The sequence below is a fragment of the Corvus moneduloides genome, chromosome 13 (assembly GCF_009650955.1).
Source record: "Corvus moneduloides isolate bCorMon1 chromosome 13, bCorMon1.pri, whole genome shotgun sequence".
NCBI classification, from domain to species: domain Eukaryota; kingdom Metazoa; phylum Chordata; class Aves; order Passeriformes; family Corvidae; genus Corvus; species Corvus moneduloides.
In genome coordinates this window covers 11,925,870-11,941,370 of record NC_045488.1, presented here as the reverse complement: position 1 = coordinate 11,941,370, position 15,501 = coordinate 11,925,870, and the positions used below count along the sequence as shown (strand labels likewise).

The 15,501-nt window shown below is 46.2% G+C and overlaps 1 protein-coding gene across 2 annotated transcripts in view; it reads right to left on the bottom strand.

Moving 5' to 3' along the window:
• Positions 1 to 4,610: 4,610 nt before the first annotated feature.
• The window catches only part of PIAS1 (protein inhibitor of activated STAT 1), a 49,263-nt gene continuing 38,372 nt past the window's right edge, over positions 4,611 to 15,501 (bottom strand). Inside the window, exons 7-14 of one of the 2 annotated variants that reach the window (XM_032122785.1) lie at positions 14,853 to 14,958; positions 13,476 to 13,549; positions 9,685 to 9,845; positions 7,937 to 8,067; positions 7,497 to 7,674; positions 6,452 to 6,594; positions 6,202 to 6,239; positions 4,611 to 5,146 (exon numbers count right to left, since the gene is read on the bottom strand). In XM_032122785.1, coding sequence (XP_031978676.1) covers positions 4,850 to 5,146; positions 6,202 to 6,239; positions 6,452 to 6,594; positions 7,497 to 7,674; positions 7,937 to 8,067; positions 9,685 to 9,845; positions 13,476 to 13,549; positions 14,853 to 14,958 — 1,128 coding nt within the window. In that variant the 3' untranslated portion in view covers positions 4,611 to 4,849. The remainder of the gene's footprint in view (positions 5,147 to 6,201; positions 6,240 to 6,451; positions 6,595 to 7,496; positions 7,675 to 7,936; positions 8,068 to 9,684; positions 9,846 to 13,475; positions 13,550 to 14,852; positions 14,959 to 15,501) is intronic. The other variant, XM_032122786.1, reaches the window with a different exon arrangement.

The window sequence follows — 15,501 nt, the reverse complement described above, 5'->3', positions numbered from 1 at the left end:
GCATTTTCCAGCTGCTGAAGGATGGGAGGGGCGCTCAAAGGCACCTGCACCCTGCTCCTGCTGCACGGACACACGGAGCTGTCCTGACAGGTGTGCACATCCCAAATGGGAGAGAACATCCCCAAAACACCCGTGTGCACATCCCAAATGGGAGAGAATGTCCCCAAAACACCCGTGTGCACATCCCAAATGGGAGAGAACGTCCCCAAAACACCCGTGTGCACATCCCAAATGGGAGAGAACGTCCCCAATACACCCGTGTGCACATCCCAAATGGGAGAGAACGTCCCCAAAACACCCGTGTGCACATCTCAGACAGGTGTGTGCACACCCCAAACACGTGTGGATCTCCCAGACACGTGTGTGAATGTCCCCCCCCCACAGAGCAGTGTCCGTATCCCTGTGCATCCCACAGACAGATGTGCACATCCCAGACGTGTCTGCACATCCCACACGTGTGTGCGTCCCCGACACGTGTGAACGTTCCACAGACACGTCTGTGACCACCCCACACACGTGTGCACATCCCAGAGATGTGCACATTCCAGACACGCTGCACACCCCACACGTCTGTGCACACCCCACACATCTGTGCACACCCCACACGTCTGTCTGTGCACACCCCGCAGCCATGTCCGTGCACACCCCACACGTCTGTGCACACCCCACACATCTGTGCACACCCCACACATCTGTGCACACCCCGCAGCCATGTCTGTCTGTGCACACCCCACACATCTGTGCACACCCCGCAGCCATGTCTGTCTGTGCACACCCCACACATCTGTGCACACCCCGCAGCCATGTCTGTCTGTGCACACCCCACACATCTGTGCACACCCTGCAGCCATGTCTGTCTGTGCACACCCCACACGTCTGTGCACACCCCACACGTCTGTGCACACCCCACACGTGTGCCTGTGCACACCCCACACATCTGTGCACACCCCACACATCTGTGCACACCCCACACGTCTGTGCACACCCCACACGTCTGTCTGTGCACACCCCACACATCTGTGCACACCCCACACATCTGTGCACACCCCGCAGCCATGTCTGTCTGTGCACACCCCACACATCTGTGCACACCCCGCAGCCATGTCTGTCTGTGCACACCCCACACATCTGTGCACACCCCACACGTCTGTGCACACCCCACACGTCTGTGCACACCCCACACGTCTGTGCACACCCCACACGTCTGTCTGTGCACACCCCACACGTCTGTGCACACCCCACACATCTGTGCACACCCCGCAGCCATTTCTGTCTGTGCACACCCCACACGTCTGTGCACACCCCACACATCTGTGCACACCCCACACATCTGTGCACACCCCACACGTGTGCCTGTGCACACCCCACACATCTGTGCACACCCCACACATCTGTGCACACCCCACACATCTGTGCACACCCCGCAGCCATTTCTGTCTGTGCACACCCCACACATCTGTGCACACCCCACACGTCTGTGCACAGCCCACACATCTGTGCACACCCCGCAGCCATTTCTGTCTGTGCACACCCCACACGTGTGTGCACACCCCGCAGCCATTTCTGTCTGTGCACACCCCACACGTGTGCCTGTGCACACCCCACACATCTGTGCACACCCCACACATCTGTGCACACCCCACACGTGTGCCTGTGCACACCCCACACATCTGTGCACACCCCACACATCTGTGCACACCCCACACGTGTGCCTGTGCACACCCCACACATCTGTGCACACCCCGCAGCCATTTCTGTCTGTGCACACCCCACACGTGTGTGCACACCCCGCAGCCATGTCCGTGCACACCCCGCTCCTGCCGTGGCACAGCCCGAGGACAAGAAGCCGCAATTCCAAGGATCCGGAGCAGGAGCGCAGCCCAGGCCACCCAGAGGAGAGCTGGGGACGCAAAGAGCCGGGGTTTGGGGAGACCAGACTGAGACTTCTGGCAGGCACCGCTCGCTGTGGTCAGAGGCGCAGAGGAATTCCAGCTGCGGGAATGCCGGAGCGTGGAGCAGGAATACTCACACAGCCCTCGCTGTCCCTCCTGAGCAGAGCACTGAGGTCACGCAGGCCGGCAGTGACCCTGGAGCCTTCCTCCCACCGGGATCACAGGGAATGAGGAACGGCAAGCCGAGCTCCCATTCCCAAAGTGCCAAATCCTGGGATACCAACACCGCCACATTCCGCTTTCCATGGGATTAACATGGTTCCGATCCCGCTGCCACAAGCGGCACAAGCTGTTCTTGGGGTCAAGGCCATGGGAAGGTGGGAAAAGCAGCCATGAGCAATCCCAAATCCCTGCCAGGTGTTCCAGGAGCTCCCGGAAATCCAGGGCACTCCCACTAAAATCGCTCCAGGTTATCCGTGATTAACTGGACAAGAGCTTCTCCTAGCAGAGGTTTAATCACTCCAAAATCAGACTGTTTCAAAAATAAGTCTTTCCCATTTTCTATCCTTTTATTTCTTTTTTAACTGACATTTAATAAATTATAAAATCGGTGTATGGTGAAATATATATATCAGCCAGATATGTATGAAATACACATGCATGGGAAAAACTATTTAACTCACCTGGAACTCACACACACGGATCTATAAATACATATATACACACACATATACATATAAACACAAACAGTTCCGTTTTCCAAAATTCAAGTCAACTATTTAGTGGCAGAGGGATGCTGTAAAAACACTAAAAACAATTTTGATGCCACATAATGTGAACCTTTCAAATAACCATACGACTGATCAGACAGCAATACCTAATGCTACTTGGATTAAAGGTTTTCTTTTTTTTTGCTTTTTTTTTCCTGTTTTTTTATCATTTTTTCCTGTTTTTTTTTTTCCTTTTTTTTTTTTTTAATCAATGCAAGATTCAGTTTTTTGTTTTGAGACGACTTCATAGGCAAAAGGTGGCCCTTGTCAATGCTCGAAGCGACTATTTGCAATCAACAGTTTTTTTGGACATGAAAAAATTCAGACAAGAATCTGCTAATTTTAGTATTCCTTAACTCTCTTTCCTGATAAACTCGTTACCTGCACTTTCAACCAGTTATAAAAATATTTTTCACACCAGAGGAAATATTTACTCTCTCTGACATGGACTTTGGGACACAAGAATCACTTCCTTCCCTCCCCCTTTCTCTGACTTTAAAGAATCTCCTGAAAAAAAACTGCATTCCAGCTATTTACACATTCCACTCCTTAAGAAGAACGGATCAGCCCAAATGACCCAAAAAAAAAAAAAATTTTCCTATGTCATGCACAACTTAAAGAAAAAAAAAAATGAGAAAAGAAACCAGGAAGTAAATACGGCTCCAACAGACTGAAAAAATCCGGGAAATCCAAAGAATTCCAAGGAAAGTGAATTTTGAAAGCCACTACCCCTAAGAGAGCTGGAAAGGGAGCAACACTCTGGGATGTGGGGGTTTTAGTGGTGGGTTTGGGGTTCAGACTCACACTGAACACGGCATATTCATGGGGCGACTGAACTCAGCACAGGGCACCAAGAGCATCACCGGCTGCACAGACCATGCAAGGGTGTGCTGCAGTTTCTATTTGCTTCTTGCAGGCTGGTGACAAGCTCACCTGGAAGCAGCCATTGGATCTACTGCACTAAAATGAGGATTTTCCAGCCAGACAAGCCAGGCCTGGGCTGCCAAGGCCGTCTCTAGGCACGGCTAAGCCAAAGCAGAAGCAGCTCCACGAGGTAACACTGACACATGCTCAGGATTTTGCTGATAAGATTTGAGGTTATCTGAACAGGATTGGAGTTCTTAGAAACAAAACCCCTCCAGCCCAAGTGATGCTTTGATGTGGGGCTCCACTGCACAAAAATGCTCCATCTCGTCCCACAGGTCATTCCTCAGCCTGGGATTAGATGGAGTCAGGCCCTCAGGAGTAACTGAACATGGAGCTGTGGAATATTCTGAGTTGGGAGGGACTCACAAGGATCTAAGTCCTTGCACAGGGCACCCCAAATTCCCACCCTGTGCCTGGGAGTGTTGTCCAAACATTCCTGGAGCTCTGGCAGCCTTGGGAACATCAGCATTCCCTGGGGAGCCTGGTGAGCACCCCAGCACCCTCTGGGGGAAGAACTTTCCCTGATGTCCAACCTGAACCTCCCGCTCAGCTTCGTGTCACTCCCTGGAGCCCTGTCACGGGTGAGTTTGCAACATTCCTGACTAAAGCACGGAATTAAAAAGGAGAATTTGCCTGGATAGAGGGGCACATGGAACCAGAAATGACAAAAAATCCCAAAAAACCAAACCCACTCCTGAAAGGCTCCGGCCTGCAAACAGAGCAGGGTCTGCTCTGCTTCCGGCGTAAGAAAATCTGCACTCAGTATGGGACGGGGAATTAGATTCCACCAGCAAAGGGAAAAAAACCCTCTCCCAAGCTTGAACTTTAGAAGTTCAGCTCCTTTCCTGTTTCTGTAACTGTGAAGAAAATAATGCCATTTGTGTCCGAACTATAGGGGAAAAAAAAAAAAAAAAAGGAAAAGAAACTCACATGACAAATGCACAGGTGTAAAATCTTCAGCATCCAGAAAAATGAACTGAAGCTCCTTGTTTTTGTTAAATTTTTTTTTTTCTCTTTTGTCTTTTTTTTTTCTTATTTTTACCAGTGAGGCCATCTTAGGTTTATATACAAAAGTAAAACTGAAAATAGACTTTTTTTTTGTTCTCTGTACACGTAAATTTTTTTTTTCCCCCTTTTTAAAAAAGGAAAAAAAAACCACCTTGTCTTAATGTTTTTTTTTTTTTTGAACAGAAAGGAAAACCAAGCACAAAGATTTCCTCTGTCCCCCCATTGCCCACCCCCAGAAAAAAAAAAAAAAAATCAGTCCAATGAGATAATGTCTGGTATGATACCAAAGATTGAGGCCGTGTCCGTGCTGCTCCTACTCGCGACGGGGTGCCCGTGATTCTCCCGCAGGCTGTTGGAGGAAACAAGACTGCTGTTACTGCCACTGTTGCTACCATTCGTGGCTGGCAGGGAGCTGCTTCCTCCTGCATTGAGCTGATCCAGAAACATCTGGGATGAAGTGTAGGGAAAAAAACGGGAGTGTAAAAGTTCCTGATCATCGGACGCGGAAACGGCCGCGGCTGCGGCGGCGAGGAGGGAGGTGTTGTAATGCTGGGGGGAGAAACAACAGTTAGATTTCAGATATTGCAGCAGACTTGGCATTCAGAGCAGCACAGAAAGAAGGGATTTTGGTCAAGCTGAGGTTCTGGCAGCTCCTGGGTTTCACAGCAGTTCAGCCAGTGCAAGGATGTAATGAATTTTTAGCTCTGCAGCCCCGCATTCCTGAAGCCAAAAGGAACTGGGAATGCTGGGGTTGAATGACAGGGAATGGGACCAGAGAACCCAAACCAGAAAAAAGGACAAGCAGCAGCACTTCTGGGTTGGTTTTTTTTTTTTTTTTTGCTCTTCAAAAAATTCCTTGGGGGCAAAATTCCCCCAAGTTCATTTTGCCAGCCCCCAAAAGTCAGGGTCAGCCACAGCTGTGCTGATCCCTGCTGGGAGCAAGGCAGAATCCTGGGAAAACGCATGTAGGGACAGCTTGGTCCCATGGGATGGAGCAAGGGATGTCCCACGTTATCCTCTCTGCTGCACCCCTGAAGGGCAGGAGCTTGAGCTGTCAAAAATCCCATTTAAACCAACCTCCCTGCAGGGGGAACTTTGCTCTCCATGCTCCATGCCATTATGATGGAACACCCAGGCTGCCCAGCCTTGTTCCCTATTATCTCTCCACTGGCAGAACCAGAGCAGCACTCCTTGGACCACAGTAATTCTCAGGATCTTGAACACCAAGCCAGGTTTCCTGAATCCAAATTCCACAGCAGGCTCTGCTCTTCATTAGGATCTGAAAGTACCCCTCAACTTTTAATGCAATTTTCCCACTTGGGAGTGCAGAAAGGGCAGGTGAGACATCCCAGCTCTCTTTTTTTTGGAGGGAAAGGGATCAAGCTGCACGTTCAGCCATGGCTGAGGATCCCTGCCAGCCCCTGGCTCCCAAAATGCCTCATGCCACCCCTGTGCTCAGACAATGCTCCTGTTTGCTCCTATGTGTACAAAACAAAGCTGCAGCCTCGCTGTTCTCACACCTCCACCCCACAGCTGCTGCTTCCCACACAGCACATCCTGCCTGGAAGAGTGTTTGCCACAGGACTCGGTTCTCCCTGACTTACCTGATTGTCTCCTGACAGGAAAGGGAAGAAATCTAAACCTGTGAAGAGACAAAAAACACAATTAAGCTTCTCAAAACAACAACAAAAAAGCACCTCTCCATTTTTTCACCATTCATTTTGAAATAAAACCAGCCCAACACTGATAAAACTTCAGGTTCTCTTCACTAACAGAGATACTAAACTAATTTTTTAAAAATTTTAGAATTAATATTAGTGCTTGGAGAGTTGTACAGGTCCAGACAGAACTCACCTTGCAAGTCATAAGGCATGGGTGTCATATGGAATGGATGCCTGTAGTCTTGGATAAGTGATGTGTTGATGTAGCTGGTGTCCACAGCAGGAAGGCTTGGGGTTCTTGACACAGGAGAAGCTTGGTGGGGTAAATTTAAAATGCTGGAAGGAAAAAAAGGCTTTTTAGAAGCATAAAATACACTCCTGGTTTATTGCTGTCCCATCAGGGGATGCTTATTGGCTTATTTTCACACTGAACTTCAATTCAAAATGCGTTCTGAGCTTCTTGAAAGATGCGCAGCAATTTCAAAGCTTTGCATGAGCATCACACATCCCCCAAGCTTTCATCTCCTCACAGTATCTTACCAGGAAAATTAGTTCAGTCCAAGGCAGCTGGAATTTAGGAAAGGAAAGTTCAGTCTCAACCAGCTGAAAGTGTAAATGGTGCTGGGATCTCTATAAAGACGATACAGATATTCCCAAGGCAGGACAAGACAATCCTGAAGGAATATTGAACCCCCACCGCCACAGGAATCTGTGTGACCCCACAGCACCGATACCCTACAAGGTAATTCCAACGGGAGAAAAGGCCGTGAGGGGTTTCAGTGATCACTGAGTCACTCCCATGATGGAGCAGGAACCACTTCACCACGGATCCCTGGATATTTATACACACAAGGAGCTGTTTCCAGCCTGGCTGCTCAGGTAAAGGTGCCCAGGTACTCCTGGCATTCCCCATTCCCGTGCCGCTCCAAACCCCACCCTCCACCCCTGCTCCTCCCTGCTCTCTCCCCGTGTGCTGCTTCGTGCGCAAGAAGAACATCCCCAGACTTGCAGAACCCACACTTTTAGCCACAACCCTTTGCACCATCCCACAAACACAACTAAAATATTTTATTGTGTTCCACACTTAACTCAAAGCTGTGATTCCAACCTTAGGCCTTGTGACCCGAGAGCAAATCCACGAGCTACCGAATGAGGATATAACCCAAGCACAGAACTTTCTAGAGACGATTTATTTTGAAATTTCTGACTTCTCTCTGCATTGTTTGTTTTGTTCTCACCCCTTGTTATTTATTGGTGATGCTGGAGATATGGAGGGACAGCTCCTCTTGGCAGAGGGCTCCTCCTCCTCCTCATCTGACGAGCTGTCGATGGTCAAGTCGATCACTTCCACTTTCTTGTTTTTATTGGACTGCTGGTGAGAGGACACCTGGTGTTCCAAGGAAGAGCTGATGCATCCTGCACAAAGCCAACACGAGAAGCTACAATTAGCAGATCACAGCTCATTAAAAAGCTCTAAGTCATGAAGATAAATAAACTACACAATGGTGGTAGCTTCAAACTTTACCATCAGCCCCAAACAGGTGCTACTCAATTAGCTGATCTCACAAATGAGCAAAGCTGTAAATATACGTTTAAAAATGAGCATTTTCAGAGGTTAAAGGAACATCAATCCTTAGGGGATCCCAGTGTCCTTCACACCCCCCCAACCATGGCTCACCATCAACTCCGTTGTAAGATGCAGTCACCTCCTGCACCTCCTTCTTCGATCTCATGGGAGCCCAGGATCCATCCTCCTTAAACTGGATTTCATCACAATCTGTACAAAACTTCAGGATTTCCATGAACAACCTGTCCATCAAAAATATTTAATATCAGGCCTAAAGAAGAGCTTTTATTAGTCAGTGTAAGTCTGAATTGGTGTGAAACCAAAAGCTTTCATTGTTCTGCTCTTCTCTCAGCTGCTTCCTTGAGAAAAAGGAATCATTGAAAAAATTCCAATCAAATAAAAATCTGCACATTTATTTAAAACCCCTGGGAGCAGAATCCTGCAGAGCTCGTGACACAGAACTCTCCATGTCCCAAAACAAAGGAATTATGTGAATGAGAGTTTAAAAAAAAATCTCCTTCTCACCTCCTCTGACAAAATTTTCCTGAGGAAACCTCTCTTAAAGGGGTCCCTGCAGCTGAGGGTTTAAGGACTTGTATTTCCTGACACTTCCTAACAAATGCTGAGCATGGGAATCTCAACTTGCAGCCTCTTCTCCCACAGGCACCTCCTAAAACTTTGGGATCCTGGCACCACATCACTCCCAGTGGGAATTCCAGCTTCTGACCAGGGCCATTCATGTGGTTCTGCAGGAAAGAGCTTGGCTTTAATTAGAGACAGTTCCCTCTTTCCCAGATTGGAGCATTTTCCAGAAATAACCTTCTCTTTGGGATGCTCTAATTAGATCAGCTCATCTCCAACATCTGCACCTGGCAACACGAGGAGAAATAAGGAAAATGTGGTGTTTGCATTATTCCCACTTTCTGTCTTCACTATTTTAGGCAGAAACCTCGACAAGGAGCCCCCCAGCTCTTTGATCTGAGGTGGAGGACCCATAAATCTGGGCATCCAGGAGTCCAAAACAGACTGAGTGTCTCTTCAAGAGCTTTTTGCAAGGCTCTCAAGGGACCCTGAGTGACCTCATGCTTCACTGGCAAAATGAAGCACACACTCCCTAATAAAGACTCATCATTGATGAGGTGGTTTTCTAAAACTCTGGGGTTTTTTCAGGGTTTTCAGCTTTGCTTTTGGGGTTTTTATTTGTTTGTTTCATCAGTTTTGGGTTTTTTTTTAAATATTGAGAGTATCCTCAGAGGCCTCTACTTGTTCTCTCCCTTTATCACCCTTTAAAAAAACAAGATTCCTCTCTTAAGAAATTAAAATGCAAACCCAGAAATACACACTTGGCACAACAAGAGATTTATTTTTTTTTTTAGTGTTTTGCAAGTAGGCAGTACCAGGGAATCAATCTCTGTGTCACTTTCTATAGATAGCAACTCCCCAAGTGTGAAATTGTACACGGAATTGTACAGGCACTCGGAGGGGTGGCAGGATTTATTTGCTCTAACGTGGCTGTCTCTTATCAACTCTGCCAGATTGGTACAGTTGCTCCATTAAAAGAAAATACAACATGTGCTGTTTTCACCTAGGAATTCAGCACTACGGAACATGGTGGGGGGAAAAAAGCATTTTCAGCAGGATAGCTCAGGAATTTACTGAGGATTGGAAGGAATAGATTTCATTGTTATCAACTTGAACAGTCAGAGAGTCAGAGGAGCACAATTCTTGAATGAGAGGGAGCTGGTCAGGACTTCTTGACCAGCAGCAGGAAGTTAAATATGGGGAGTTAAAAAAGGAGGGAGATCACCTTGATTTCAGACAGGAGGAACATGCTGGAATTTGATCTCAGCTTTACTCACCCATCAATAATGAGATGTTCGTAGGGAGCCTTCTTGTCACACACGGGGCAAACCCAGGTTGGCTTCTTCTCATTCATTTGGATGTAGAGAGTGGCATCAAAACACTGCAGGTGGGAACAAGTCAGGGCCCTGCAGGGGATGGTGAGGCGCATTTTGCCAAGCTGTAAGAGAAAGAAACCAGGATTTTATTACCTCGGTGTGGAACTAACCAACAGGGCTTTTCTGCCTGAAAAGAGAAAAGAGCCAGGTTGAGTTTAATCCAGAAAGAACTCTCAGAAATCCGAGTTTTGATTGAACTATGTCACATACACACTTGCCTCCTTCCTGTAAGTTTGTAGTGGCATAAAAGTGACTAAAAATCACATTTTGAAGTATATTTCATCAAGGGAACCGAAGAACACGTCCTGCCATATTCCCCTAACAACATACAGGGCCCACTGAGCACCCGTAAATACCAGTGTCCTGCACAGAGCACAAACAGAATTATGCTTCATTATCGTGAAAGTATCATTACACTGAGTGGAAAGCAGACAGTGAAAGGAATTTCATCTTAATCTGAAATAAAAATCTCCTCACGAAACCCCCCAGCATTTGGTTTGAGGCCAAGTGCTTACGCTGCAGATCGGGAGGGGCTTGGACTGGCCACACTAAAGGTGAGAAGCAGCAATGTCTAAACAAGACTTTCACCACATGAAAACCCAACAAAACAATCATTTATGGAGAACTGCTTATGCCGGGTAGTTTGAAGTTCGATATTTGACTAAAATATACACAAGGCCTCCATCTGAGCAGCCTCAGCCAATTCCAGTGGTGGCTGGGAGTGGAGCAGGTTGGGAGCGTGCCTCAATCCAGCCCCGTGGCCAGGCTGATCCTGAGCAGTACAAGAAGGATGCCACAGGATGGCACCACAATATCCCCAAAGCAAAAACAACATCAAGAACAAAGGCTCTATTCACAGGCCACCACTTCCTCCATGATGATGATGATGATTTTTATTCCCTGTGAACAGAACCCCTCTGCCCCACTCCTGGCAAATCCAGCGTGGTCTCGCTTCTTTTCCTTCCCTCTGGCTCTCAGTCGCTGTCACCAAGGCCCAGCAGATGGGAGGGGGCAGAGAATTCCCTGGGGAGCCCCAGGCTGGTGGCAGAGGCTCAGCCCACGGCAGGAGATGCTCTGTGTGCCATGTGTTTGGCACCCCCTCCCCCGAATCCGTGACCAAGCACATTATTCCTATCCCAAAATCAACTCCCAGAGCAGCCAGGCCCCCGATCCGTGTCTGTCAGGAATTCTCATCTCCCAGATGGTGGGGCAATGGCTCATTTGTCTTTTGGGCACAGTCCCCCAGCTCAGGGAGCATCAGAGGGAAAACCTGGATGCTTCAAATAAAAAGTAAGGAAGGTCGAAGACAGGTGCTGCAGGAAGGACATAAAAACCCATTTCCTGAGGGAAACAAGCAGAGTTAAAAACCAGGAAGGTTTTCCCAAGGTTTTGGTATAAAACCTCTGCCTGTGACTTCCCTGAGGTGGGATTTAACCACACTCAGAGTTAACAGGTTGATGCTCTTTTCCCATTTTTAGCATTGAACCTCCTGGATAAGCTCTGCCACAACGGCTAAGCTGTGTCAGAACTGACAGAAAAAAGCAGGGATGCATCCCAACTTTGGAAAAGCTGCATTGCCCAACACTGGGACTGTTTGATTCCCGCCTGTTGGCAGCCAAAGAAACACTGCATTAATTTCTTTTACAAGCACACAAAACATTTCTATCTTTCCCTGCTAAAAAACAGGAGTTCAGGATTTGTAAACAAAGCTGCAAAACCTCCAGTAAACCCCTGGATTTGGAATTTTTCTTCAGTTAAATATTTGGTCCGGCTGCAGAGCCTGGAGATTTATTTATTTGTACTTCCAGGGGCAAAAAGGAACATGAATTCAAGTGTGTTCCTGAGCTCCGGGCTCAGAGCAGCCCCTCTGCCTGCTGGATCCTGCATGGGTGCCAAATTCCAAGGAAGCTCTGAGCAGCCTGGAGGGCAGAATTAAAATTATAAAGACTAAACCCACCTCCCTCATTTGTTCTCCTGGATACTCCCAAGGAGAATCACACCCAGGGGAGGGGAGAGCAGCACCCTCCCATTCCCAGAGTGATGCTAAATTCCTTAATTTTCCATTTTGCTGCTGGAGACCAAATCAGCATTTTCAGGGTGCACCTTCAGAGCATTTAAAGCTTAGAAAACAACCACAAAATACAGACAAAAAATTCTCCCTGAGCCAAAGGCTTGCAAATCAAATCAGCAAGTGAAAATACAGGGCTGTAAATGAAATTCCATTCAGACCTGAGGAGAATCAAGGTAAAACCTTTCTGTTGGAAGGTGCAGTCTCTGCCCCAAAGAGCCTGGGATGGATTATTCCAAGAGCTACTGGGAAATCAGGCAGCACTGAAGGAGGAAAAAGTGGAGGAAAAAAAGGAACCCAAAAGCACTGCAGAGGAATTTTATCAGTGATGGAGGCAATCAGGACAAACAAGAAATTCCCATGGAATGATCTATAAAGCAACACCTTGACAAATCAAATAAGCTGAATAAAAATCTGTAATTCCACCAGATGCATGAAGACTGACTTAAAATAATTCATCAATACTTCAGTGTTCCAAAATACGACATGGCAGTTACAGGTTTTTGAGATTATCAGCTCTACAGATCAGGATTTTATCTGGTAAATGCAATCTGTATCTTTCTCACAGATTAATTTTATCTTCCTTAAAAATTCCTTATCTTCCTTAGCTAGAATCAATGCTGATATGGAAAAAGGAATAAAATTGAAGATCATGACAATACCACATTCAAAGATTTACAAGAACGTTATATATATATATATATATATATATATATAAAATAACCACACTGTTAATTGTGCTTTTTATGAAGCAATTACACCTCTAAAAGTTTCTCTTTTTAGAGTTTAAGAACATATTAAATAACCTGAAAAATAAGCTCCAATTTTGCAAGAATAAAGCCAAGTTTTCTTGTTTAGATTTTAAACCTGAGAATTTCGTGTCAAGCCTGAGCAGATTGAGGCAAAGCAGGAAACAGATGTATCCTTAATCTTGACAAGAATTTCAATAGCTGGGCTGCAATAAAGGGACTCTGTCAATCAATACAGAGAGTCAAGGATTCTGAAGGTGCCCTGCACCTGAAACAAGCCCCAGAGATTCAAAGAAGCACATATCACATTAATGTTGGGCATTTACCACTGATAACACAAATCCAGGCAGAAAACAGCGCAGCTACTTGGTTAAAAAACAACAAATAGGTCGAGATACATCTCTGCCACTTGCATGTTCACTGGAATTCTTTTCTCTCACCTCAAATTGGATCAAAACATTTTGTTTGAACAACCTCCAAGACACTGCTTTGTTTTTAAGTGCAGATTATTAAATATTCCAAGCGTACATTTGCACATCACCCATTTCAGATTCAAGGTGCTCAATACCACATTCACCCCCTTTCCCCCTGAGAGAGGTTTTATCAATCCAAGCCCAACCTGCACACTCAGATGATCCAGTGACAGATTTAAATGTGTGCTTACATATATTTTGAGTAACATTTTCAAGCTAATGGAACACTCCTTTTCCCAGGGGTATTTCACAGGCTTTTAAGCACAGTGAGAGAGAATTTCAGCTGCTCTCTGTCCTGACAAAGTTAAACCAGGTAAACACAAGGTAACCTCTCCCACACACATCCCGCAACAGCCACATTTCAATCAGAATCACTTTGGAGGGAATAAAAAACCAACTTACTGGACAAAGAAGAGACACTCTTAAGCTGGTAGTTGCTATTTCACTGTCTGGATCAGCAGTTAGTTTCTCTTTAACTGGTATTTAAAGAAGAAAAAGTTTATTTTAGGTTAATTCAAACATGAATTGGATGAAAAAGAAATAAAACAAGTCTGAAATGTGTGTGGTAAACTTCCAGTTCAAGACCCCTAGAAAATATGTTTATCCAGAGATAAACTCAGGTCTCAACTCTTCTACATGCAACTTTGCACTGATCATTTTTTAATACCTACCAACAGATAAAGCACATTAATTTCACCTCTAACTTCAAGCTGAAGTTGTTCAACTTGTTAACAATTCTCACATGAATAGGCACCACTAAAACCCCCCAAAATCCTCATCAAGCAATCCTGTGACTTAAAACTGAAAAGCAAATTGAGCAGTAGGAAGTCAGAAGTACCATGACAAAATCTGAGATTTAAGTAACTGCAGTGAAATATCAAAGTCTTTCACTTCTGGAGTCTTTCATCCTCTATTTTGGTGTGCAAGGCCTGTTTTATAAGCAGTCATTGGTTAAATGAACGAGTCAGTCCCATTTTATTCCTGCTCTAAGAACTGCACCTACACCCTCATTCTCAACTTGCAGAGCAGCAGCCACCTGGAACTCTCTATATTTTTGGGCATTTAAATCATCAAACTGCATTAGGACAAGTTAATGCCCAGCACTTTTATTTACTGCTGGACTCATTTCTTCCCTTGTGGAGAAGGTACAAGCCCTTATCTGAGCATTACAGAGTAACAACAGCGATCAGGTGGCTGGGATTTCACCCTCTCCCTGAAAACCAAACACGCAGCAGTTTGTGCTGGCATTTTTATGACACAAACTTCCACCAGCTTGTTGTCAGAGCAAACACTAAGGCAGCAAATCTCACACCCGAGTGAGGAGGGGGTTGGGAGGAGCTCTGGGCTGGCCACTCTCTCCAGGCTCACTCCACAGCTCAGTGCCAAGGGAACAGAACCAGCTCGATGGAGCCGTTCCTGCCCAGCATCCAGGTCCAGGGTGAGGCCTTCAGCGCAGCCTGCCCAAGGTACTGAATGAGCACTTCTCTGTAGAAATACAGTTGTGCCATTCTGCACAAACAAAGCCAGGATGGCTGAGCTGAAAGAGATTCTCTTGCATTTTTCCCCTCACAGTGTCAACAGGGTTCCTGGACTGGCTCCTAGTGCAAACAAAGGCCTCTGAGTCTTTGAATTGGAACTGAATACAAAGAACACCACTATCAGATTCCCAAAGCCCAGAAGGCTGTAGGAAGTCCAAAGCTTGGTTAGTACAGTCCTGATTCCAAATGTGCCTTTACAAAAGTGATTTCTCCTTTTTGAACAAGCCCAGCAGACACATACTCAGTGCTCTGGAGTGATCCGGGTTCCGGATTCCCTTGGCCCGCAACCGCTGCAGGAGCACCGTGGAGGAGAGCTGCTTCACCAGGTACACGGCCATGGAATAGTTCTGGAAAACACCAAACACATCAGAGCAAACCCTGGCTGCAGCACAGGCAGCCTGGAGATAGTTTGGTATGGGATTGCAGGTGGCAAAGTTCTCAGAGAAACCCTTCAGGAAATTCACGGGGCTGGAGTTTCAGAGGCAACGAAAGTGACTTCACACTTCACTGAGGCTGAGATGCAAACCAGGCTTTTATAGCAGCATTTAGGACACTTCTGGAAGTTCTACATCTATTTCACACATGCAGCCTATCCCTCTAAACAGGATAATTTTACATGGATAACGTACTGCCCGTGTGTCAGTGCACTGAATTTTATATGGATAATGTTCAGCACTGCACTTGTGGCAGTGGTTTAATTTTATATGGGTAATGTTCAGCACTGCACTCATGGCAGTGCACTGAATTTTACACAGATAATGTTAAATATTGCACTTGTGGCAGTGCATTTAAGGAAAGCTGTCAGTTCAAATATCATTAGAAGTTTTTTTTAATAAAAGCTTATTTTGGTTTCAAAATAGGAAAATGAGCAGTGATGCTTCTTCAAAAGA